This window comes from Lynx rufus, unplaced genomic scaffold (genome assembly GCF_022079265.1).
Source record: "Lynx rufus isolate CCGP_SWC_20201006 ecotype Redwood Valley unplaced genomic scaffold, mLynRuf1.p SCAF_15, whole genome shotgun sequence".
Lineage (NCBI taxonomy): Eukaryota > Metazoa > Chordata > Mammalia > Carnivora > Felidae > Lynx > Lynx rufus.
Genome location: NW_025814829.1, coordinates 49,146,054 through 49,173,572, shown reverse-complemented (window position 1 = coordinate 49,173,572; position 27,519 = coordinate 49,146,054). Strand labels below are relative to the sequence as shown.

The 27,519-nt window shown below is 37.0% G+C and overlaps 1 protein-coding gene across 4 annotated transcripts in view; it reads left to right on the top strand.

The window, feature by feature from the left end:
- DNM3 (dynamin 3) overlaps positions 1–27,519 on the top strand; it is a 559,767-nt gene that overhangs the window by 455,851 nt on the left and 76,397 nt on the right. For 2 of the 4 annotated variants that reach the window (XM_047077324.1, XM_047077322.1), the window contains 2 exons: positions 4,599–4,710; positions 12,875–12,886. In XM_047077324.1, coding sequence (XP_046933280.1) covers positions 4,599–4,710; positions 12,875–12,886 — 124 coding nt within the window. The remainder of the gene's footprint in view (positions 1–4,598; positions 4,711–12,874; positions 12,887–27,519) is intronic. The other 2 variants (XM_047077325.1, XM_047077323.1) reach the window with 1 other exon arrangement.

The window sequence follows — 27,519 nt, the reverse complement described above, 5'->3', positions numbered from 1 at the left end:
CATTACATTTGCACAACTTGAAAACAGTCATATTAGTTTTTTTTTCTATATTTATATTTTAACTAATTGTATACATATAATAACTACAAGTTCATCTTGCAATTTTAATAGCATTTGCTTCCTTTCCTTACCTACTATGTAACTTGGTGCAAAAAAGGTTTATGAGTATTTTCCAGTCTTCACAAATTGTGTTTTATACTATTGTATAATAATATTTCTATTAATTCTGTTTAGTGCTTTTAAACTACTTATCCTGTTCAGTGCTTTTAAATTCCATCTTGTCTGTTATTAATATTGCCATTCTTGAATTTGTATTTCTTTGTTTTGTGCCTGATTGCCTGTTTCTTTATTTTTCCAAATAATATGTAACTTTTATAAACCTAATTTAACTGACTAGCTGAAAGATTTCAGTCTACTGTCATTAATTTCATAATTAATATACTTAAATTTATTCCTGCCATCTTATTAAAATTTCTTATTTTGTTACCTTTTTTTAATTTTTTTTACTTGATCAAAAGGCTATTAATTTCTCCTTTTTTTCTGTACTTTTTATTTCATTAACATTTACATTCATCACCAGTGCATAGCCCTATTATTCCATGAGGTAAATTACCAAATATTTCTCCTCCAAACCCTTCCTTCTCCTACTTCCCCCCACACCCACTTTTTTTTTTTAATTTTTTTTCAACGTTTTTTATTTATTTTTTTGGGGACAGAGAGAAACAGAGCATGAACAGGGGAGGGGCAGAGAGAGAGGGAGACACAGCATCGGAAACAGGCTCCAGGCTCCGAGCCATCAGCCCAGAGCCTGACACGGGGCTCGAACTCACAGACCGCGAGATCGTGACCTGGCTGAAGTCAGACGCTTAACCGACTGCACCACCCAGGCGCCCCCCCCCACACCCACTTTTAACAGTGAGACCCCTGGGATCCCTTTGCTGCCCTACTCTCTGCGCCTGCACCCATCAGAGAAGACCTGGGGAGCATTTTTGATTTCCTCCTACCCTCCCCCAACCTTTAGACTATTTGAATTCCTGTTGCAGTGTGTCTCTTTTACTTTAAGAGTCTTTCGTTAGCCCTTACACTGCATGTTCTCAGATGGGCTATCATTATTTATTTTTATTTGACTCTGTGGATGTCGCCAGTGCTGTTGCTCACCACTGTTTTTCTCCTCTTTGTCTTCCCTCATCTTGAACACGCTCTGCGAGTTCATTTGGTGCTGTTGTAACTTCATCCCTGCTTAGGCAACTCCCACAGGTGAGGTGTGTGGTGATAGCCCAGCCAGTTGTAGGTCTCTGCAGCCTCTTAAGAGTCCATGACTGTTACTTCATTGCCTTCTACCTTTTGAGCGTTCAGTCAGTGCCAGTCTAATTCTTTCTTCTTTCTAAGCAACTTGCTGTCTCTTTACAGAAGACTTGAACATGTTTTCTTTATCTCAGAGCTCAAGAATTGTATTAACATATGTCCATGTGGTATCTTTGCTCATCAGGTATACATGAAACAGCCCTTAAAATGTGTAGATTCAGATCTTTCTAAAAACCAGGATAAGATTCTTTTATAAACAGTAGTTTCTTTTTCTAATTATTTTTCTCCCCTCACCTTCCTTTTCTTTTTCTGAATCTCCTTTTATTTACAGGTTAGATGTTCTGGGTCTTTCCTCCACACTTTCATAACTTCTCTCTCTTTTCAGTTTTTAAAATTCTCCTACTAGATCGTGAACCCTACCAGTTCTGGTTTCAACATTCATTATCCTCTCCTCCATCTACTAAATATTTTAACTTAAAATCTTTTGTCTAGTTCCAGGAAGTTTTTTCTTAATGTTGTACTTCTACCTCTTCAAATACTATTCTTCTGCTTCCCCTGACAGTTCTGTATTGATATACTGTTCTGATTTCTCTCTTCATTCATGCTTTCTCTGGCTATTATACCTCCTTATTAGATGTCTTTTTATTTTCCTTTGTTCATTGTGGTGCAGGTCCAACTGGTGGATACTTCAAGTGGACTGGTCCTATGAAGGTGGGAGGGCACAGACATCTCAGTCATCATGGCCCAAAATATGCAACTTGCCAGTTACCCATTGAGACACCAGGAGGTAGCCTTTCTTCTGCATTAGGGTAGAGAAAACTCAGGCACACCCAGGATCCTGTGATCATTGAAGGACAGCCCTACCAAAGAGCTCCTACGTGCTGGTCCTTGCCTTAGACTTTTCTTGCTGTGGCCCCACAGCTTTGTTCAGCACAGAGCAAGAAAATACAACTATCTAGTTCACACCCTCTACCTGAATACCAGTCCTGATATCTGCTTGACTTAAGAAAAAAGGATGTGTTTGACCTAAGTTAGAAGTGGAGAGGAAGCAGAGCACAATTAAGTCATCATCTTTCCAGAATCCCCTGGGAATAAAATAATAAACATGAAAATGATACATTCCCTGTCCTAATGTTGCTTGTGGGCTAGTTGGAAAGATAGACAATAAATACATACATACATACATACATACATACATACATAAAATAACTCCTATAATTCTGAATTCACAACTGTAATTAATATATGAAGGAAAGGTGAATAGAAATATGATCTGAGATTCCAAGAAAGAATAAGCATTAACTGTGCAACGAGGGAAGAAAAAAAGAACTACAGGCAGAGAGCAGTGTATTCAAAGACCTTGGGAGTAGGCATGGCACATTTGAGGAAGCCAAAGACAGTCAGCATGGCTGGAGCAGAAAAAGCAAAGGAGAGCAGAGTGTGAAAAGAAGCTGGAGAGGAAGGTAACAGTAACGGGCCAGACTGCAGGGTTTTATAGGCCATGATAGAGTATAGTCCTTCCCTAAAAGCAGGTGACTAATGGAGCGTTTTACTCCATGGGTAAAAATATCTGATTCACATTTTCAGGGGATCACGAGGATTCCGTGTGGAGAGCACTCCACACTGTTTTGTTTTTGAGAGAGAAAAGGAGAGACAGAGCACAAGTGGGGGAGGGACAGTGAGGGGGGAGACACAGAATCCGAAGCAGGCTCCAGGCTCTGAGCTGTCAGCACAGAGCCCGACTTAGGGCTTGAACCGGCGAACTGTGAGATCATGACCTGAGCTAAAGTCTGACACTTAAACTTAACCGACTGAGCCCCCTCAGGCGCCCCAAGTGTGGAGAGCAAATTTAAAGGAGCCATGTGAGGAGGCTACTGTAATGTTTGAGGGAGGGTGGCAGTGAGATGGTGGTCAGCGTACAGGAAGTACACTTTTAGGTGGTTTATGAAAGAGGGTATAAGAGTGTGGAAGGTAGGGAAGTCAAGTTAAAATCACCAATTCAGTCATTCATGTCAATGTGCCCTTGAGATACTCAAGTGGAGGAGTCAGTAAACACTGTGAATCTAGGGCAGTCCTGGGCAAAAGAGATAAATTTGTTAGCTATCTGAGTTTCAGTATAAACTAAGGCTCTTAGGCATAAGTGAGAATACCTTGGGATAGAATAAGAAGAGAAAAAGACTTTAAATTTTTGTATACCACTAATATCCATGTAAATTGGATGATCTCTGCTGGAAAGGTGATTGATAATGCATATGAGTATCTTAAAAAATGACTGTAATTTTGATCCTGTAACTTTTTTATAGGAATCCATCCTCAGAAAATAATATTAGTAGATGTGAAAAGCTTATGGATAAAAATACTCACTTAAGCATTATTTATGATTATAAAAAAAGAAATTACTTAATTATCTAATATTTAAAGAGGTTAAGTAGATTATCATACATTTATATTAATGAATATTATACCATTCTAATTTGATGTTTATGAAGATGTAATGGCATAAGTAAATGGCCATAATGTAATAATAGTAATAAAGACACAAAATTGAGAGAGAGAGAAAGGGAGACAGAAGTGGGTAGAGGAGACCTCAACTGTGTGAAACATTGATAGAACAAGAGTATAAAGAAATGTTTATCTATCAACAGTGGAAAATGGATGATTGTCACCATTTTTAGACTTTTATCTAGTTTCCAAATCTTTCTAAATGGGCATGTATTTCATCTTATGTATCCTTTTATTGTTAGGAAAAGAAAGAAAATTACAGGATTGTCCCAGTTGTAAATATGCACTTTATAGGCATTTCACTCTGTTAAATACTGGTTGATGTTTTGTTTTTTCTTTTCACAGTATCGATGAGCCTTTCTGTTTTGAATCGAATTTAGTGTTTTAAGTTTGTAAGATTATTGCCATACCTTTTACAGTTTTATGAGCCATTTAGACTTATAAAATAGTTTCAGAAAATTGATTAATCACTAGGCAACAGCAAATCCATTCCCCTGGAACACCTCTCACTTGGCATCCAGTGTGTCATATTGAGAGCATTTGCGTTTCCTTCACTGCTTATTGCTTAGCAGTACAAGGGGCTCTGAATTCCTTAAAGTTTAAAAAGGATTATATAATAATATAGGAATGTGCTAATTATTTTAAATACAGTGAATTGTTTTTGTTTTCCTCCAGTGACTGTCAGAGAAGTATCCACGTGGACTGTCATTTGTATCATCGTTGTCTGCAGCGATATAAAATCATTTTGAATTTGGTTCAGAACTGAAAGTATGATTTTTTTTTAATTCCAGGAATGTATACAAAGACTATCGCTTCCTTGAGCTGGCATGTGACTCACAGGAGGATGTGGACAGCTGGAAGGCATCTCTACTAAGAGCTGGGGTTTATCCTGATAAATCTTTAGTAAGTTGCATATAACTATTATTTTACAATTATGAACCATGTTTAAGAAGACATAATTCTACATACTGTATACTGGAGAAACTAGTTCTCTTTTGACTTAATTCGCTTCATATTTCTTTTTCTCCCTTAGGTTCTATTTTAAGAAGTTTATCAATATACTTGTTAGAGAAAATGTCCTACTCTGCCATAAAACATAATATATCCAATCTCAGACACAGAGTTTCTCTGTTTTAATTTAAAATTTTATTTTCCTTATATGGCTTTTTTATGGTTTTCCACAGTTGTCCCAGTAGTCATATAGTGGATTATAACATTCTTCATATAGCCATGGCATATATATCATGTCATAACACTATTTCATAGCCTTAAAAATATACTTATTTTTATAAAATTCCTTTCACTATGTCTGTAGTACCTGAATCCAAAATTATATCTGCATTCAAATTCTGACTAATGGCATTTGGAGTGTGAAAGAAGAAAAACATTATATCGCAATTCCTACTTATCTTTATAAATACACTTCAAGTATTTGAAGTCACTTCTCTCGTTCAAGTTAATAAACAGAATTTGTTTGGAAAACGTCTGGATTTAAATTTCAAAAGTCCCACCCAACATATGTACACACACCATTAAGCAGACTCTGCGAATGAGTGGCTCTCACTGCTTACTCACTGTTCCCCTTGAGATGCTGCACTATCCAGGTGTCTGCTCAGAACAAAAGTTCAGAGACTCAGCCTTGGGGATTTAGTCCAGCTTGACCTTTTGGTGCTTACTTGGCTCTAGATCAGTTTATAGGACAAGTCAGGTCATTTCTAGGCCCCAAATACGAAGAGTCTTCTCAGGAGAGCCTGAAATATGGGCACCGGTGGTGGGGGGGGGGGCGGCGGAAATGAGGCGTCTCTAGGGGAACTTTAGACTTGACCACATCCCTGAGGTTGCATTGGAATTTAACCAAGTTCCAGAGGTAAGTGATTGAGGATTTATGCCAAAATGTTCTTCTCATTGATGTTATTTAGCTCACACATAGACCTCTTAACCCTATCCCAACCTACCTTTGTCTGGTTAGCACCTAAAACAATGACCCTTCCCCCACAATAACCCTATGCTCTCCCATGTGAAGTGCAACAAGCCCCTTTCCTAGTGATATCCAAGTACAGAGGTATCTATATGATTTCCATAATTGTCCAAATTTTATCAGTTGTGTACATACATATTTACATAGCTATATGCTACTCTAAAAACTGCACATGAGAAATCATTTGTAAAATCAGAGTACCACTTCTACTTTTGTTGTTAATTCTGATCATTTCTTATTACTCTTCCCTATCCATTGATGGTAGTGTGTTCAATTTCACAAACATTCTGTATTAAAAATGGACATATACTTAATTTTTAATTCATTCATTCCACAAAAGCGTATTGAGCACACTCTTTTTGCCAGGCACCACTCTAGGCAGTAGGGCAACAGAGGTGAACAGTAAGGTCGTACCCCCAAGGAGCAGACATTAAACAAGTGAATGGATAACTGTATAACTATATAGTGGGATTTTAAGAGCACGATACAGTCTGTAAAAAAAATAAAGAATATTAAAGGGACAGACAGTAAGAAAAGGGCAGGCAAGCTTTATTTTAGTAAAGATGATTAGAGAAGGCCCCATGTGAAGAGTTGAGTAAATGAAATGGAAGTCTGAAGAAGAATATTTGTGGAGAGGACTAACAAGTGCAAAGCCAGCTCAGTGTCTTAGAGGAGCAGCAAAAAATCAGTGAGTCCGGAACACAATGAGGGAGGACAGAAGTGGTTGATAGTTTCCAAGAGAGTGGTCAAGGGCAGATTGTATTGGCCTTGAAGGAAGTGGTGAGCATTTGATTCTATTTTGAGTGAGATGGGAAGCCATTAGAGGGTTTCAAGCCAGTTAGTGACATAAGATTTACATTTTTAAAAGTCTTATAAGGCTGGGTACTATGAGAAGGTGTAGAGCATGTGTGTTCAAGCACAGGCTTTAGGGTCAAACTACCTAGACTGAAATTCCAGAAATTCACATAGAAGCTGTGAGATCTTAGGAAGGTTACCTAGCTTTTTTAGGTTTCAAAACTCCCATTTCTAAAATGGAAATAGCAAGAGTCCCCTATAGCTTGGTTGACAGGATAAAGTGAGAGAATGCAGGGAAAGCACTGAATATGGTGGACACAAGCAAGCACTCTTTTTTTATTTATAATAATAATGATGGTGGGGCACGTGGGTGGCTCAGTTGGTTAAGTGTTAGACTCTTGAGATTGGGCTCTGTGCTAACAGCATGGAGCCTGCTTGAGATTCTCTCTCTCCCTCTCTCTCTCTCTGCCCCTCCCCCTTCTTAAAATAAACAAATATATATTTATAATAATGATGATAATTATCATTTTCATCACAGCCTACTAAGATGAGAGCTAAAACACTGTAAATATTATAATGTAGCCCAGTGAGATCATAAATAGTTTATGCTGTTTTCTATCTACCAAATAATAGAAAATTGGTTATATAAAATATTATATTGGTTATATATTTGTGGTGTGTGTGTGTGTGTGTGTGTCTTCCTACAATGCAATTGTAATGTTTGTGAAAATGTTTTCTTCAGTCATGATTTTGCCAAACTTATCTTAAATATACTAGACAATTTTGGTATTTAAAGAAATTATGCAATACATCTCTTATGAGGGAAAACTGTCTTGGCAAAGCAAAATTACCTATCCCTGGTGAATTGTTTTTATAAATTGGGATTTTCATGTATCCATAGCTCTACAGAAAGAAGACGCTCAATGAAACATTTGCTATTTTTTATCAGAATGCTCAATTTTAAGCAAATCTAGGGTTGTCCCACATGATCTGTTTGATTCTTTTAATATCATTTCTGTTTATAAGTACACTTTTGGTACAGTTGCTTGGACGATCAAGACAAAGGGGTTTTTTACTGTATGCCAAAGACATGACAGGAAATTAAACTTGGCAGTGTGCCATGAACATTGCTTTTCTCAGTTTTCATCATAAACAACATTTGCATTTCTTACGCACCATGTAGTTGTAGAGGTTATATTACACGATTGCTTGACTTTCAGATGTTTAAATGGCAGCTAACTACTGAAAGCAATCTAAGTAGAATGCTTATGTAAACATTCATTTTGTGAACATGCTTAGATTTGGAGGGATGGATACTTTTAGCTACAGTTATTCCTAACTTAGATTTGATGAAAAAGTCAGATTAACCTAGTAACAGATGTCTCTCTGTAAGTAAATTTTTAGGACTTCTGGAGGGTCATTTGGGTTTTGTATCAATAAACCATTGAGTCGACAGCAAATCAATCTCTATTCTAATAATGAAACATTTGTCATACATGGACATAAGTCAAGACTCAAAACTTTCTGCTTTTTATACAAGATTTTTATTGGAAAAAATCTACAAAGATTATTTTTAAAAATTGGGTAATTTCAGCCTCATTTAGATAAACAGCCATCCTCCACATTTTGTTTTTGGATACATTTTTTTTCCAACTAAGATTGCACACTTTTTTATTACACGCTTTTCCCCATCATATCTTTTCTATCATGTCCACATGAAGAATATTTTTATGTCATTCATATCATAATGTTCTATTACCTGTTTTTTTCTTTTGGAGTTTTCTACAGATTTTTTTTCTTTCTTTCTTCCTCTTCCACTCTCTTCTCTCCCTTCTTCCTTCCCTTCATCCATCACCATTATGGTGGTCTCTAGAAATTCGAATATAAAAAACATGCAGTTCTTACTTTATAAGAGTTTCAAGTCTAGTGGAAATGAGGGATGCAACTAAATAATTACAATGTGGTAGAAACTATAGCGAATATATAAAATGCAACAGCCCATCTATATTCCCATGTGGATTTTCTAATTACCTTTTGCCCCTTAATCGTTCTGGATCCAAAGCAAACTGTAGACTTCTTATTTGAACAGTATAATATGTGACCCTCAATGAGGCATCCTGGATTCAGTTTCCCAATATGACACTGAACTTACACATAACCTCTCTGAGCCACGAATTTAGCATTCTACCAGTCACCTGATCTTTTTGAGAAGCCACAATACTTTAAAGATATATGTAAATCTGAATTTGGGTTTAGCGGAATTTTATTTCTTTAACTTCTATTTCCTTTGGCCATTAAATTGAAATTATAACCACTATAAAATTTTATATTGTTAAATAATTAAATTGTACAATTTCAAATTAAAGATGTTTCTAATGGAATTAGTTAATAGTATTTTGGTTTGGTTTCTTTTTTTTAAACTGATGAAACAGATAAAAAGTATGTGTATATCAGTATTGTAGGCTACAATTAAAGAACTTTTAAAAGTTATTTTATAGTAAAAATTTATGTGCATGCATCAGTAAGTGTGAATACAAATAAATGGAAATTTGATTAAAATCTAAAGAACAAGGTATAAAAAATGACTGATCTTTTGGCACAGTTTTGTCAGCTAATAGTAGGACTTAAAGTATAAATAACATTAAAGGATTCCAAATTCTTTGGAACATTTTGTGTGCAGTGAAATGAAGTAGATTTTAAGTCAGATCTATCTCATATTTGAATCCCAGTCCTTCTATTTATTAGCCCTGTGGTTCAGGCAAGTTACTTAACTCGTCAGTTGTGTATTCTTTTTTAAACTCAAAATAACGATACCTTCCTCTGCGTGATTTTATAGGATTGAATGAGAACTATTGCATATCACATCTAGCTTGGTGCCTGCAACTGAGTGAATGTGTTCAATGCCACGTAGCCTTTATTATTATTGCTGAAAATCATTAATGGTCCATGAAGCTGCACTCCCCAGTTTAGTAGTTACTTTTTCTTTGCAAAGGATTAGTGGGACTTAGGCAAATGAGGGAGAATTTCCTTACCTGTTGGTTAAGGAAGCAGAGTTGTTGTTGTCCATAGGGGTCATGTTGCCCTGTGGACAGGCTGGCTTAGAAATCTGTCAGTCAGGAGTGAGCCCGAGGGGCTGTCAGGGAAAGTGAGAATTCACAAGCCTGCCCTCAGATACTGGCCAGCTGGCTATCTGAAAGCAGCCAACTGTAGAGTAGCGGATGCCCTGGAAATAAATTTGGTGCAAATTCAGTATTGCCTATTTGTTAAATTAAATACTGCAGAGCTTCTTAAGAGACTTCCATTGACTGTATAGATAGATGGTCCTCCCCTAGAGGGTATGATTTCTGTTCATTTTTTTTAATGTTTTCTAACATTTATTCATTTTTTGAAAGACAGAGAGACAGAGAGAGAGACAGAGTGTGAGTGGGGGAGGGGCAGAGAGACAGGGAGACCCAGAATCCGAAGCAGGCTCCAGGCTCTGAGCTGTCAGCCCAGAGCCCAATGCGGGGCTCAAACCCACGGACCACGAGATCATGACCTGAGCCACCCAGGTGCCCCTCTGTTCTTTCTTTTTTTTTTTTAATTTTTTTTTCAACGTTTATTTATTTTTGGGACAGAGAGAGACAGAGCATGAACGGGGGAGGGGCAGAGAGAGAGGGAGACACAGAATCGGAAACAGGCTCCAGGCTCTGAGCCATCAGCCCAGAGCCTGACGCGGGGCTCGAACTCACGGACCGCGAGATCGTGACCTGGCTGAAGTCGGACGCTTAACCGACTGCGCCACCCAGGCGCCCCCCTCTGTTCTTTCTTTAAAGTTTATTCATTTATTCTGAAAGAGAGAAAGCACAAGTGGGGGAGGGGCAGAGAGAAAGGAGAGAGCAAGTATCCCAAGCAGGCTCTGCACCATCAGCACGGAGCCTACGCCTGACGCAGGGCTCAAACTCACAAACCGTGAGATCATGACCTGAGCCCAAGTCAGAAGCTTAACCAACTAAGCCACCCAGGCGCCTGTAGGGTATGATTTCTTAAGTGATGAAAAATGGCAGTAGAAAGTGAAACACCTGAAACTTCATATACCCCTGAATTCAAGACTTTCCCAGTTATAATTAATAGGACTGCTCTGGAAGTTGAAAGCATTCAATAAATGAAGTCTTTGGGAACTTCAGAAATTCCTTTTGGATAGACTCTAAAACTGAACTTTTCTCCGTGGCAAATAACAACTGGGGGGAGGGTCTCTGTGTCATTCTAGGGAGAGAAGAGGAATGCCCCCAGACCTCCGTAAATATTTATTAGTACGGGATGACCACTCCTATGCATTTATTTATTCAGCCATCTAATAACACAAGACTGACGATGCCCGTGTTGAGTCTCACTACACATCACTTTATTCTTAGCTTATTCAGCAGTGCTTCCCACAGAACATCGAGCGGCCACATGACCAATTCTGAAGAGTTTAGTTTTTCTTCAGTGGAGGTACTTGCCGTGATCTAAACCTAAACTGTTGCCACACGGTGTAGTGGAAGGAATTATAAAACATTTATGGTTCACCATTCATGACTGTTATGCCTCTCTCAGAATAGACAATTGGGAAATGATTGAAGGAAACAAGAAATGGCAAGGCCACACCATGTCCTCCACTTGGATGTTTCTCATATTTAAGGATCAAGGCCCCCTACTCTGTGACATCACTGTTGCCACCACAAACAGAACCATCTGCCTTCGAGCAGAGAAGCCAGTCATTCCCTAATGTGCAAAAATACTTGGTTGAACTCCTGAAACTTATTTGGTAGATCAAAAGCTGCACTGCTGTGGAATTCAATAAACTCCATCTGTTTGAGGTATTTTCAGCAATATTGCACTTCTTTGGAGAACCGGGGTCTTGTTATTCTCTAAAATAGTATTTTATTCCTGATAAAACTCTGTGGGGATCTTTACTGCATTATTGAACGGTTGGCAGATTCCTTACAGAGACTCTTTTCTCCCCCCTTCATTCATTCTTATACCGTTATTTATGTCTCCGTAGAAGCCAGTGATGTTAACAGTTATATCATGGCAACTCACAATGCCAAGAAGCTTCTCTACACTATTGTATCGGTGTCTTTAAACTGATATCATTGTTAAATATGATGGCCGTGATGGTCCTTGGATTAGACATTTCCCCAGGGTCACCAGTTGGCATTGCCCCTCTCCCGAAAATTTCTGTGTGGAGTATTTCTCCCTCCACATCCTCTTTTAAAAGTAAATGCCAGATCTCCAGCCCAACCTGTTACTGAAGCCTGTGTTCAGCCTCCTCCACAGATGCACACACTTTACTACCAGCTCTCTTCAACTCCGCATCTCAGCGAGAAATTCCTTTTGGGCCCCTTGTGAGACGAATTCAGATCTGTTCCCTGCCCATATCCCGTCACATCTTCCCCACAGGATCTGACCCTGCAAGGACTCGGCTGCCCTGGGAGTAATGAATCACCATTTTATTTTTTTAAGCCATATGTGCGTTAAATTGTTTGATATAAATCATACTCTTGCAGCTCCAGTTTGAAACAGGAGACCCGTTTGCCCGCCGCCTGTCGCTGGCTGCTCTCTGTGTCTCTATCCAGAGTGTCTCTTTTAGAAACGACTACATTTTTTGTGACTAACCTTTCCAGACCCATTTTCTTGAATGTGGACCAGTGTTTATTTTGGCCACATCCCCACTATACAGCTTTCACTTCCCATGCCAACCCAAGACAAAACGCATAATTTATGAAGTAGAGGAATGGTACAGATGGAGGTCGTAACTTGGTCTGCTTACCCTGTCTCCCCAGAACCACCCACTCCTTTCCTCTGCTCTCTTTTCCTTTCTTTTTCCACCTTCTTTGAAACCAAGGATGCAGTGTTTGTTTAAAAATGCATTGGCTGATGAAATTTTCCACTGCTTGGCATGTTGGAGGAGGGGCTGTCAGGAAAGGGCAAGCTGACATACTATTTTGCCGTTCATGCTAACAGTTCACTTATTACCAATTCAAACCAGTGCTTTTTGGCCAGGTCCCCATACTCCAAGGATTCCGAGCAGAAAGAAGGGGGGAAATCTCTGTCATAATTTTCTGCTGTTATAAATACATGATTTCATTTAATATAAGTGGATTCTTTGACTTGTCCATGAGCTCGGGGTGCTGTGTGTGTGTCTGGGATGTCAGTGAATAGTTAAATTATTTGTTTTGATTTTGCTCTAGCATGAAAAACCTTACAATTTTTAAATAAGTTTATGTTTAACATATTTCTTTTTTGTTTTTTTCCTTGCGGCTACGTGCACAGGGGAACAACAAAGTAAGTTCTTTGTCCTATCGCAGCTCCTCTTTCTCTCCAACCCCGCCTCCCCCGCTGCATGTATCTTGGCCAGAGCGTTTCTGTGCACATTGAAATGACTGTTGTCTGCGACAGTGCACAAATGATACAGGGTGTGCAAAGGAGAAAACATGCATAATGGCGGTTCCGTTTTGACCTTTTGGAAGGGAAACGTTACGCTCTTTAGGGTTGGTTATTGAATGGTAGTTCAGAAAGGTTGATGGTATGAGGAAAGAGGTCGACACCGAGAGCAAAGATTATGAAGATTTAATAATAAGGACTCTTCTGCAGAAAGGGTACAACAGTCTGATGAAACCCAGTGCAGCTGAAGTTTCTGACCAAAAATCAAAGCTCTCATGTTAATGTGCAGTTATAAAAACCCCAAACTGGAGTCTTAAATAGCAGGATGGCTGGCTTTGCTGGTGAAACTGAACTAGATCAGTGCTCTGGCTTTGAAGGTGCCTTAAAATGGATGGAGGAGGGTGGGGTTCACATTTGACTTGGCTTCTGCACCCTGATGTATTCCAGCTGGACGGAAGTGGGAGGGTGTGGGGGATGGAGGAGGAGACTGAGTGTGCACGATAGATTTGTGAGACCAGGCAACACACACCAATGGTGAAAATTATCTTAATGTTGTTATTGTAATTAGATAAACGAGCAATTGAGTCATTCATAAGGTTGCTGGCTTGTTTAAATTTAAATTCAGTTCTTCCAAAGGATTAGAACTCCTTCTCACTTATATTAGTTATATGATAGTAACATAGTTAGGGAAGATGGTCTTAAGTTTAGCAGGGTGATTTGTTTTTCATTTTTTCTGTGGAGAATTATTAGTGTTTTAATCCTACCAGGTGGCCCACTTAATAAAATGGGCCTCATTGAATACAATAAGAATTGAAAAGATCTGTTCTATAAGGGGCTGCCTGCATATCTAAAGCAGCTGGAATTCATCAAAATTGCTACTCATAAGCCATACATATAGAATGTAAAACAAATGTGGGAAATCTTGCAGCTTAATTTGATGGAATGTGCTGTTATGGAATACGTTGAAGTAAATGGTTGGTATTGAAAATGTGTCACTTTATAAATTTATATCTGGATATGACTACTTATGGCCCAAGTAATAATATTTAATAAAGTTAAAAATAATACAAGAAAAGTACAAGATAGACATTTGTGAAGAAGCAAGGTGGTGAACTCAGCTCACTAATAGGTCACTTTTTAAATATAGCAGGTAGCTTACGAAATTAATTAGAGATTTCTTACACAAAGTTAAGGATAATATTCTACCTAATACTACCACTACTAGAAAAAAACCTTTGGACAAAATATAAAACCCCCCAGTTTAGTGTTTATACCATATAATGTATTTCAGCTCTTGAATAATAACCATGCCTGGTCTGGTCTGTTCACTTACATTGAGCCTCTATCTAGAATTTCATATGCTGCATTTCTTGTTTGTTTGTTAAGTACCACGAGCTAATTGTGAGTGCACGAATACCCAGCCTGTGCATGCTGAAGATCAGGGAACCAGCTGCTGACATTTGGGGGGAGGTGCTAACCCTTAGACCACTGGAAAAGCATTTATGATTTGCCTCTTTCACTAGTGACTCACTGATGACTTAAAGGCATTTGTAAAATTCCCCAAAGAAAACACTTCTCCATAGCAGGAGTTCTCCGTTTATTGTGTCTTGCTTGGTCAAGTTCTTCTGGGCAGTGTTCAGTTTAATAGAGTTTACTGATTTTAAATAATTATAATGCAGTGAGCACTAAAACCCCCAAATTGTAAGTCTGCTGCTCATAAGGGAGCTTCTAGGAGGAAGCCGCCTTCATCCTAGAGGGTCTTCAGGCACCTGGAGCCACCACCTGCATCATGAAAACCTGGTCTAATGCTGAGGAAGTATCTTCAGGTGCCAGAGTGTCAGTTGAAGAGCATTAAAGATGCAAGCCCTGACTGTTTTGATTTTTAGTTGAAGAGTGGCTACATTGGAGGTGCTGGTAGTTATTGCCCTTAGGCCTTAATTTTTAATTGTTTATGTTAGGAATAAGTGATAGTTTGTGAAAAAATGTAATGCTAATACTTTTAAAATATGATCATTATACTGACCATGTACTCTGGCACGAAAGAGCCTCCTCGAATCACAAACAGCACATCTGCATGCTATTTTCCTTTAGCTTAGAGTTTCAGTATAAATGGAAAACACTGGAATACAAGCTGTGCTGTCTCCAGAGTATAGGTCTGGAGTCTTCAAAAGGAGAATATGAGATTCTTTTTTCCCTCTAATTCTGGAATGCTTATTCTGAATTGTCCCCAAGGCAACATACCTAACTTGTTGCCTGCCATATACGTGAGCCAGCTGCAAAAGGTGACTCATTTTAGACTCACAATGGCTAATTGTTTATTTATGGAATGGCATTTTATTATTTATCATATTAACCAGACTCTAAAGAGAATGAAGTCTGCTAAATTAATGTTTCTTTAGATGAACAGGATGAATGGATTCATCTTCCCACGTACATTAGATGTAATGCACACACATCCATACACACATCCACACATGTATATTCTGAGGTGTATGGAACAACTTTACTATTCATTTTCTCAATAACAACTAAACTGATCTGCTTTAGCCGCGTTTAGATTATGCTTAGAATTTGGGAGCTAAACCTGTAAACTCCAGGAAAACAAACTTTTATAATAGATGCACATTTAGATTTATATCATGATGGAATGAAACACCAAGGTTCACATTTCTCTTTGAACAGTTATATGTATTTTGTTATTTTTCCTTAAAAAGCAAAGCAAATTTTCCTTTCGTGAGGAGATCACAGTTGCTAAAAAAAATTTCCTTACAGGCCCGTTACTTATTTTTCCTTTTGAAAATGTTTTCCTGTTGGCATAGTGATACTCTACATCGGTTAGGGTAGAGTCTGTCTCCTCCTTAGAGGGGTTTCCCTGAACCATGGATTCCAAGTCCATGTCTTCATGAGGGAGACAAGAGTCTAGGATTTCCTGAGTCAGTTTTGGGAATGTGAAGAAATACATACATTAACAGGGGTCGTTTTTGTTCTTTTCCTTAATTTGTTGTACACAAATGTAAGTCAGAATGTCATTTGCAGAACAGAGGCCTTCAGGTAAAAAGTAATCTCCATGGTTTGTCCTAGAGAGTAGACATTTAATTTCCTTCTTTAATTTGATGCGCTGTCTTGGCAGGCATTTCAAGGAATTTAAGAGACTTAAATTTTATTTCTGTATTAAAGACTTTGTTAAATATCTATGATATTAGGCAAATTGAAGGTAGAGAAATAATAAAGAATAAAATTGTATAACAAAAGCTTTCAAGTTTTTTAATGATGTTGGTACAGAAGCATAAATGAAAACTAATCAAAAGAATCCTAAGTTCAGCAATGAATGCTTCAAAAAATTTTAAGTTATGTGGAGAAACTATATTTAATCTCTTCTCTTATGAATATTTTATTACCTTTGAAAGAGAAATTTACTCCCATTTTACTTCAGTCTTCTTAAAGTAAAGGATTCTTAAATTTCTCCGAGCATAAGTATTAAGTTGACTGCCTTGACTAGAGAGAAGGAGTAATTGAAAAGGAGAAATAGAACCAAACATGCTAAAACAATTTTTTAAAAACTAAGTCTTTATTAACTCCTGGTTAGGTTAAATGCAATAATGTTGTACACATTGGAGGGCTTTGCTATATAAGAAGAGAAGAAAGAAAAATCAGATTTAAACTCTTGTTTTACATTTAAGTACTTTGTCTAGTGATTTCCTAAACATTCAGAAGACAAGTAGACAATGTCTAGACATTGTTGGTCTCCATTAATGGGAAAAGTAGTTACTACCTAGAGTATTTCTTTTGGTGATCCACTGGATTTTAGCAGTCATTTACAAAGATAGAGTGTGCCAGATCAAATGTCACCAAAATATATCACACTGAAGAACATAGATATTAAATCCATGATAATTTGCCTCGTCTCCTGTGCCAATCTTCAACTCCTAAATTTTTGCCATAGGTCATATGTGAGAGACTGTACATAGGCACTGAAAACCCATTACCAAACCTGTAAGGAAGCAAACAGTACAGTATCATAATGTACATTTCCTTTCTAATATTTAAAATGCATAAGTGCAAATCAGAACACTCTAAGTGTAGATATAGTCAGCTCAATTAGGGCTGTTTATTTTCTTTGAAAAATGTATATGCTTTCCTTGATTTTCTTAGAGAAGCTGATTAGCGAATGTATTTCCCTAGGATTTAAGGAGAGCCCATCAAATTTGCTTAATTTATGCATAACCCAATTAAGAATATCATTAAAATGAAAAGAACAAATGAAAACTCACTAGCCTCAAAGTGTTAATTTCAGTTCCATATGCATCTAAAAATGAATTGTCTGTTTTAACCTTCGCAACACCAATAAACTTTTGGTTCTTTTTTGACAAACCTGTCTTAAAAGAGCATTGCTTAATGCTTAGTTTTTGAACTCTATGACTTTAATCTTAATCCATTGGATAAAAGGGCAGTTCAGTTGGAGGTAGAAGACTTTGAAAGTGAGTTGGAATCTATGTTATGTTCCCAAATTTATTGATCTTGCCAAATAGACTCACAGAAAAGCAAGAATTGTTCCGTTGCTCAGAAAGCTCACAAATAGAACACGGACTTCTGAAGTGTTCTTGGGGCTTATTTATATATTTTATTTCCTCTGTTGTGTCCAAAATAAGTGACTTCACTCTAGTTAATGAGGAATGAGAATAATTTTGTCTTCACAGCTTTGACATATTTTCTCTCACAGTATTTTATTTTTTTTTTAATTTAATTCCATTGTAGTTAATATACAGTGTTATATTCATTTCAGGTGTACAATATAGAGATCCAATATAGTGATTCAGCAGTTCCATATATTACTCAGTGCTCATCAGTTTAAGTGTATACTTAATCCCCTTTACCTATTTTCACCCATCCCTCTACCTGCCTCCCTTCTACTAACTACTTGTTCTCTTATAGTTAGGAGTTTGTTTCTTGGTTTCATTTTGTTTGCTGTTTTGTTTCTCATTCTTTTTATGGCTGAATTCCGATGTGTGATATTTATATATATCTCACATCTATATCCATTTATCTATCAGTGGATACTTGGGCTGCCTCCATAGTTTGGCTATTGTAAATAATGCTGCAATAAACATAGGGGTGCATATATCCCTTCAAATTAGTGTTTTCATGTTCTTTGAGTAAATACCCAATAATGCAATTACTGGATTGTAGGCTAATTCTGTCTTTAATTTTTCGAGAAACCTTCATACTGTCTGGCACAGTGACTACACCAGTTTGCATTCCCACCAACAGTGCACAAGAATTCCTTGTTCTCCACATCCTCATAGACACTTGTTGTTTCTTGAGTTTTTGAGTTTAGCCATTCTGACAGGCATGAGATGATATCTCTTCATGGTTTTGATTTACATTTCCCTGATGATGAATGATGTTGAGCATCATTTCATGTGTCTGTTGGCCATCTGTATGTCTTCTTCCATTCAGTAGGTTGTTTTTTACTTTGGTTGGTTTTTTCTTTGATGCACAGAAACTTTTTATTTTGATGTAGTCTTAAGAGTTTATTTTTGCTTTTGTTTCCCTTGCTCAGGAGACTTATCTAGAAAGATATTGCTATGGCCAAGGTCAGAGAAACTACTGCCTGTCCTCTCTTCTAGGATTTTTATGGTTTCAGGTCTTACATTTAGGTCCTTTATCCATTCTGAATTTATCTTTATGTACAGTGTAAGAAAGTGGTCCAGTTTCATTATTTTGCATGTAGCTATCCAGGTTTCCCAACACCATTTGTTGAAGACAGTCTTTTTCCCCCATTGCATATTCTCGCACATTATTGAAGGTTAATTGAAGAGTATTGAAGAGTATTGAAGATTAATTGACCATATAGTTGTGGGTTTATTTCTGGGCTTTCTGTTCTGCTCTATTGATCTATGTGTCTATTTTTGTGCCAGTACCATACTGTTTGGATTACTGCAGCTATAATTTTGTAATATAACTTGAAGTCTCGTGTTGTGATACATCCAGTTTTGTTTTTCTTTTTCAATATTGCTTTGACTATTCCAGGTCTTTTGTGGTTCCATACGAATTTTAGGATTGTTTGGTCTAGTTCTATAAAAAATGCTGTTGGTGTTTTGATAAGGGTTGCATTAGATGTGTAGATTGCTTTGGGCAGTATAGACATTGTAACCATATTTGTTCATCCAGTCTATGATCATGGAATACCTTTTAATTTTTTTGTGTCCTCTTCCATTTCTTTTATCAGTGTTTTATAGTTTTCAGAGTACAGGTCTTTCACCCTTTAGTTAAGTTTATTCCTAGGTATTTTATTATTTTTGGTGCAACTATATATGGGATTTTTTTCTTAATTTCTCTTTCTGAAGCTTCATTATTAGTGTATAGAAATGGAGAAGATATTTATACATTGACTTTGTATCCTTCAACTTTACTGAATTCATTTGTCCATTCTACTAGTTTTTTGGCGGAGCCTTTAAGTTTTCTCTCTATAGTGTCATGTCATCTGCAAATAGTGAAGGTTTTATTTCTTCCTTACCAATTTGGATGTTTTTTATTTCTTTTTGTTGTCTGATTGCTGTAGGTAGGAGTTATAGTACTATGTTGGCTGAAAGTGGAAAGAGTGGGCATCCTTGTCTTTTTCCTGACATTAGGGGAAAAGTTCTCATTTTTTCATCATTGAGTATGATGTTAGCTGTGGCTTTTCATATATGGCCTTTAGTATGTTGAGATACGTTCCTTCTAAACCTACTTTCTTGAGAGTTTTTATCAAGTATGGATATTGTACTTTGTCAAATGCTTTATCTGCATCTATTGAAATGATCATATGGTTTTTATCCTTTCTCTTAGTGATGTAATGTTTCGCATTGATTGATTTATGGATATTGAATTACCCTTGCATCCCAGGAATAAATCCCACTTGATCCTGATGAATGCTTGTTTTAATGTATTGTTGGATTTGGTTTGCCAATATTTTCTTGAGGATTTTTGCATCTATATTCATTAGGGATATTGGCCTGTAGTTTACTTTTTTGTGTGGTACCTTTATCTGGTTTTGTTATCAGGGTAAGTCTGGCCTCATAGAATAAATTTGGAAGTTTTTCTTCCTCTTCTATTTTTGGAAAAGTTTGAGAAGAATAAGTATTAACTCCTTTTTATGTGTTTGGTATAATTCACCTGTGAAGCCATCTGGTCCTGGACTTTCATGTGTTGGCAGTTTTTTCATTACTGATTCAATTTCACTGCTGGTAATTGGTCTGTTCAAATTTTCTACTTCTTCCTGCTTCAGTTTTGGTAGGTTATGTTTCAAGAAATTTATCCATTTCTTCTAGTTGGCCAATTTGTTGGCATATAATTTTTCATAATATTATCTTACAATCCTTTCTGTGGTGTTGGTTGTTATTTCTCTTCTTTCATTTGTAATTTTATTTATTTAAGTCCTTTCTCTCCTTCTCCCTCCTTCCCCCCCCCCTTTTATTTTGATGAGACTGGCTAGTAGTTTGTCAGTTTTGTTAATCTTTGCAAAGATCCAGCTCCTGGTTTCATCAGTGTGTTCTATTGTTTCTTTTACTTTCTGTATCATTTATTTCTACTCTAATCTTTATTATTTCCTTCATTCTGCTGATGTGGGGCTTTGTTTGTTCTTCTTTTTCTAGCTCCTTCACATATAAGATTAGGTTGTATATTTCAGATTATTCTATTTCTTGAGGTAGACCTGTATTGCTATAAACTTCCCTCTTAAAACTGCTATTGGTGCATCCCAGAAATTTTGTACCATTGTGTTTTCATTTTCATTTTTCTCCATATAATTAAAAAAAAATTTAAAGTGATCTCTACACCCAATGTGGGTGGGGCTCAAACTTATGACCCCAAGATGAAGGGTCAGATGTTCTACTGACTGAGCCAACTAGGCACCCCTCCATGTAATTTTTTATTTCTTCTCTGATTTCTTGGTTGACCCATTCATTGTTCACTAACATGTTTAACCTCCATGTATTTGGGCTCTTTCCAGACTTTCTTGATTTCTAGTTTCATAGCGTGGTCAGAAAAGATGAATGGTATGACATCATTCTTTTTAAATTTGTTGAGACTTGTTTTGTGGCACAATATGTTATCTCTTCTGGAGAATGTTACTTGAAATGAAAGTATATTCTGCTCTTTTCGAATGAAATGTTGTGGATTTATCTGGGTTTTGTTTTTTTTTATGTTTATTTATTCTTGAGAGAGAGACAGAGACAGAGCAGGAGTGGGGGAGGGGCAGAGAGAGAAAGAGACACAGAATCTGAAGCAGGCTTCAGACTCTGAGCTGTCAGCACAGCTCAAACCCACGAACTGTGAGATCATGACCTGAGCCAAAGTCAGACGCTTAACCAGCTGAGCCACCCAGGCGCCCATGAATGTATCTGTTAAATCCATTTGGTCTAATGTGTCATCCAAAGTTACTATTTCCTTGTTGATACTCTGTTTGGATGATCTGTCCATTGATGTAAGTGGGGTGTTAAAGTCCCCTACTGTTATTGTATTACTATCAGTTAGTATCTTTATGCCTGTTAACTGTTTTTTGTATTTGGGTACACCCATTTTGGCGCATATTTACAATTGTTACATCTTCTTATTGGATTCTCCCTTTTATTATTACATAGTGTCCTTTGTCTCTTGTTACAGTCTTTGTTTTAAAATCTATTTTGTCCGATGTAAGTATTGCTACCTGGCTTTCTTTTGATACCCATTTGCATAATAAGTGTTTCTTTATCCCCTCACTTTCAGTCTGCATGTGTCCTTAAGTCTGAAATGAGTCTCTTGTAGGCAGCATGTAGACGGGTGTTGTTTTTTTAATCCATTTTGTCACCCTATGTCTTTTGATTGGAGTATTCAGTCCATTTACATTCAAAGTAGTTAAGTATATGTTTATTGCCATTTTGTTACTTGTTTTGTGAATGTTTTTGTAGTTCTCTGATCCTTCTCTTGCTCTCTTTCATGGTTTGCTGGCTTTCTTTAATGATATACTTGGATTCTTTTCTCTCTTTACTTTGCATATCTATTACTGGTTTTTGATTTGTAATTACCATTAGGTTTGTATATAACATCTTCTGCATATACTTGTCTATTAAGTTGATGGTCACTTAAGTTTGTGCCCATTCTTTACTCCTCTCCCCACCACATTTTTGGTATATGGTGTCATAATTTACATCCTTTTATTTTATAATTCCCTTGACTTATTTTTACAGATGTACTTATTTTTACTACTTTGGTACTTCCTACTTTTTTTTACTTTTACTTGTGGTCTTTCCTTTCCACTCAGAGTCCCCTTTAATAGTGCTTGTAGAGCTACTTTAATGGTCATGAATGCCTTTTGCTTTTGTTTGTTTGGGAAACTGTGTCTCCTTCTATTCTGAATAATAGTTTTGCTAGTTAGAGTATTCTTGGTTGTAGATTTTTCCTTTTAGCACTTTGAAAAGTCTGCTGATAGCCTTATGGAGTTTCCCTTATATGTAACTGTCTTCTTTTCACCTGCTTCTTTTAAAATTCTCTCTTTATCGCTACTTTTGGCCATTTTAATTACTATGTGCCTTGGTTGATTTGGGGTTGATTTTGTTGGTGGATCTCTGTGACTCCTGTGTCTGGATATCGGTTTCCTTCCCCAGATTAGGGAGGTTTTCAGCTATTATTTCTTCTATTATTTCAGTTTCTATTATTTATATTATTATTTATTTCTTCCAATAAATTTTCTGTCCCTTTTTCTCTTTCTTCTTCTTCGGGGATCCCTATAATGGAAATGTTATAATGCTTGATGGAGTTGCTGAGTTCCCTAAGTCTGTTCTCATTGTGCATAATTTTTCCTCTCTCACCTGCTCAGCATGATTACTTCCCATTACTCTGTCCTCCAGGTCACTAATGCATTCCTCTGCTTCTTCTCGTCTGCTATTTATTACATCTAGTGTATTTTTAGTTTCATTTCTTTTGTTCTTCATCTGTTTCTTTTTTACATTTTCTGTCTCTTTGTTAAAGGTCTCACTGATGCCCTCCACTCTTTTCTTAAATCCAGTAAATATCTGTATGATCATTACTTTAAATTCTCTATCAGGCATATTATTTTTGCTTTGGTCTTTTACTGTGGCTTTGTTCTTTCTGTTGGGTCATACTCTTCTGTCTCATTTTGTCTAACTCCTGTGTCAGTTACTGTGTGTTAGGAGAGTCAGATACATTTTCTGCTCTTGAAAGTAATGGTCTTATGAAGGAGTCCTATAGTGCCCCTCAGTGCAATGTCCCCCTATTCACCAGAACCTCATGCTTCAGAGGTGTCTCCTATGTGTGTTGCCTGTTCCCTACTGTTGTGTCCTAGCCACTTTTTCCTTCAGTCCTGTCATCTGCAGAGGCTTTCTTTGCCTGTGTGGTCAGTGTTTGGTCCCCAGGCCATGTGGGGCATGTAGTTTTAACAAGGTACAACCTGGCCTGTTTTCAAAATGAGACCTGTAGTTGCTGCTGCAGGGACTGGGGCTATGTGGGAAAGGCAAGCAATTTTAACAAGTTACACCCTCCCGTAGGGCCTACAGCCACCACAGCTGCTTCCAGGACCAAGGGCCCTGTAAAATACACTGGTCAGGTCTTGGTTTGGCAAGATTTGCACCAGTCTTTAGGGGGAGGGGATCGTGCAGTCCAAATTGAGACAAAGGTGACTGAGAAGAGCAGATCTGCCCAAAGTGCAGTGGGGCAGGGCTTGGTGTAAGCAAGTTAGATAGTGAGGTGGCTGAGTGTTTATGCTCCGGTGTTTGTGCTGGGGTTATGCTGGGTGGGGGAAGAAAATGGCACCTCCCAGTTCCCTTGTTCCTAGAGGGTTCTCCCTACAATTCCTGCCTCTCTGGGACAGGCTCTGAGGTGAGTAAATAATTCTCTCTCCCATATGCACCAAGCATTTTTCAAACTGCTGCTTCCATGCTGTATCCCTACAAGCTATTTGTTGTCCTGTCTCTTTAAGGGTGGGGACTCAGACAGCTTCCTATCACCAGTCTGGGCTCTCCCAAAGCCAAGCACTCTGATTTTTAAAATTCCAGGATTTATGGCTCACTGGTTTTAAGAAATCATGAAATTCAGCCGCTCTAGTTTTCAAAGCCAAATTTCTTGGTGATTCATCTTCTCTGTGTGGGCTCCCTGGTGTGATAATCCATTTCTCTCCCTTTTCCACTATTGACTGAGGCTCCCTCCTGCCCACAGAAGGTCCCACTGCAGTCCATCTAGCTCCCTACCACATGTCCATCCTTACTACTCTCTTTGATATGGCTTCAACTCTATCTTTCGTTGTTGAGTTTGTTCTGCCAGTCTTCAGGTCATTTTCTGGGTTATTTGCACCGATGTGAGTGTTATCTAGTTGTATATATGGGGTGAGGTGATCCTAGGGCCCTGTTACTGTGCCACCGTGCCCCCCCCAATAGTGTCTCTCACAGTGTTTTAAACATCTTCTCATATGAATGGAATTGATTTAACACTGCCCCAAAATAAAAGAAAGTTTTTATGCCTCTCTTTTGAAAACATGTTATGATCAAGTATGATTTTAGAAGTTCCAATGTGGTTAGTTTTATTTTGAAATTTAAGACCTTACAGAAGCGTTTTTATCAAAAAGTACAAATTAATTTTTTATTTATCTTTATGTGATTATCATATTGTACAGTGAAATCATACCAGAATCATTGTAGTTGTAAGAGTTTAAAATTTTTCTCCCTATCCTTGGCAGATCAACTGGACAAAAACTAAAATTACAAAGAATATGATTTCTGTAAGAAATAAGATTGATTCAAAAGATATGTGTGTGTATATTTTTTAAATATATAAATATTTGCTATCTAATAAGCTACAGAAAACTATGTATACATAGCAAATTGTAAATAATTTTTTTAATGCTTATTTATTTTTGAGAGAGAAACACAGAGTGTGAGCAGGGGAGGGCACCTGAGCCAAAGTTGGACGCTTAACTGACTGAGCCACCCAGGCACCCCCGTAGCAAACTTTAAATGTAAAAGCTGATCTTTTTAGGAATAAGAAAATACACTCCAAAATGGATCCAAATGGAAATAAATACTTAATTAACAGACTATTTGGAATATAATAACAATGAAAACACTAAACAGGAAACATTATAAGGTATACCCAATGCTATACACAGAGAAAAATTAGTAACTTTAAATGGATTTATTATTTTTAATGGAAGTGAATTAATTTAAAAGTTTGGAAAGAGATTGGGCACCTAGATGGTGCGGTTGGTTGAGTGTCAGACTCTTGATTTTTGCTCAGGTCATGATCCCAGGGTTGTGGGAACAAGCCGGCATAAAAAAAATACTCTCTCTCCCTCTTCCTCTACCCCTCCCCCACTCTCGCTCTATTAAAAAAAAAATTAGAAAGCGAGCAACACAAAATCTAAAGAAAGAAAGAATTAATGATTAAAGTAAAAATTAATGAACTGGAAAATGATGAAAGAATAATATGAAAGCTTAAGCTACCTACAAATTTAAACTTTGTGTGGAATAGAAGACAGTAAACAATTAAAAGGCAAATGACAAGTTAGTAAAATATGTCAGCATGTATAACATTGAAGGGATTAAATATCGTCAAAATAGAACTGTTTCTATTTGATTCACTTAAAACACAACAAAAACCTAAGAAGAAAGAAAGCTGGCCAAATCAATAGACGTTGATTTAATACCCAAAAAGAAAAAAAAAAAAAAAAAAAAAGACTGCTATAAAGTCCAGTTTCACTAGCAACCAAGAATTGTAAATTCACATAGCCAGCCATACATCATTTTTGACCCTTTAGATTATGAGAAATGTGAAAGAATGGTCATGATATGTAGTATTGAGGAAGCTGCCCTTGTGCACTACACGTGGCGGAGTGTATACACGGCCCTCCTGGAAGGTGGCCAGTTTGGTGTTACGTATCAAATGCTTTGGTTGTGCGCCAACCTTCTGGCCAAGCAAGTTTGCTCTTAAAAATGTATTTTTGTCAAATAATTCAATAATTGTACAAAGGTATCTGTTCATAATTAATTTTAAAACACTGTTCATAATTACGTATTTAAAAACAGCATCAATATCTGTCATAAATAATTGGTTTGGTAGAGTATGGTACATCAGTGAAATGCTTTGAAGCACATTTTTAAAAAGTATATATCAACTGCATTGGAAATTTTCATGAAAAATTAGCGGGAAAAAAACCCACCATGGATAACATAATCCCATTTTTGCTTTAAAAAACTTATACAGGATGATATTTATATTTATATATTTGCACATAGAAATCCTGATAAGATACACACCAAAATGTTAATAGTATGGGCAATTTTAAATTATGTTCCTGTATCATTTTCTCATTTTCCTTGATAACTGTCTTCTGTGCAATTTTCAAAAAAAAGGTTTTAAACACACCTTAATCTACTATAACACTTTATGTCTACTATATTTCAATAAAATATTTTTAATGAGAAAGAGATTTTAAATGGAGGATGGTGAGAAAGAAACAAATATAAAATATTGAAAATAATATTCAGAAGGAAAAATACTGAATATAAGTGGATTAAACTTTATAGGAAAGTCAAAGATAATATAAATGATGGAAATTAGGCATCTGAAACTCTACAGATGTGGTATAATTATGTAATCCTGTCTGTTATTATATTTGCAATGTTATTTTTTTCACTAATATTGCTGAAGGACCATGCTGTGAGTCTCTGATACATTCCCTCATTGCCTGCGACCTTCAATCATGTCTTTCTTTCAGATGTTCAAATTCCATGGTACCCACCCTCCCCCATATTTCTGGACCAATCTTTTTTCCTTCAATTCCATGTTTATACCTGTCAGCACCATTGCCCACTATGACTATGCTGTGTGTAATGTACAAAAATATATAATATCCGAGGATTGTCAGGGAGTCATTTCATGGCCTAATTTCTGACCCTTTATCTTCTACTATTTTAGGAATCTAATTGAGGTTTAAAAATTATAATATATAATATTAAGCTAATGAAAAGAATTCTGTAAAACTTAAATTTAAAAGTTGATTCATTTGCCTTGAATTTATTCATTTATGCAACAAAATGTATAATCTGAAAATTGAAAAGCAGGATGACAGTTGAAGTACTGAGATCAGAATTAGAGTCTCAAGAAGGGGCGCCTGGGTGGCGCAGTCAGTTAAGCGTCCGACTTTAGCCAGGTCACGATCTCGCGGTCCGTGAGTTCGAGCCCCGCGTCAGGCTCTGGGCTGATGGCTCAGAGCCTGGAACCTGTTTCCGTATCTGTGTCTCCCTCTCTCTCTGCCCCTCCCCCGTTCATGCTCTGTCTCTCTCTGTCCCAAAAATAAATAAACGTTGAAAAAAAAAATTAAAAAAAAAAAAAAGAATTAGAGTCTCAAGAAATACTCCTCTTGGGGGAAAAAAAAAAACCCTCCTTTTGGTTTCAGAGAGTCATGTTGACTATTGAGCAGTATGTGTTTACTAGTTACTCTACTGAGCACTCTAATCTGATTAAGCCTAATGTCAATTAAAACCAGTGACTTAATCTGACTCTGA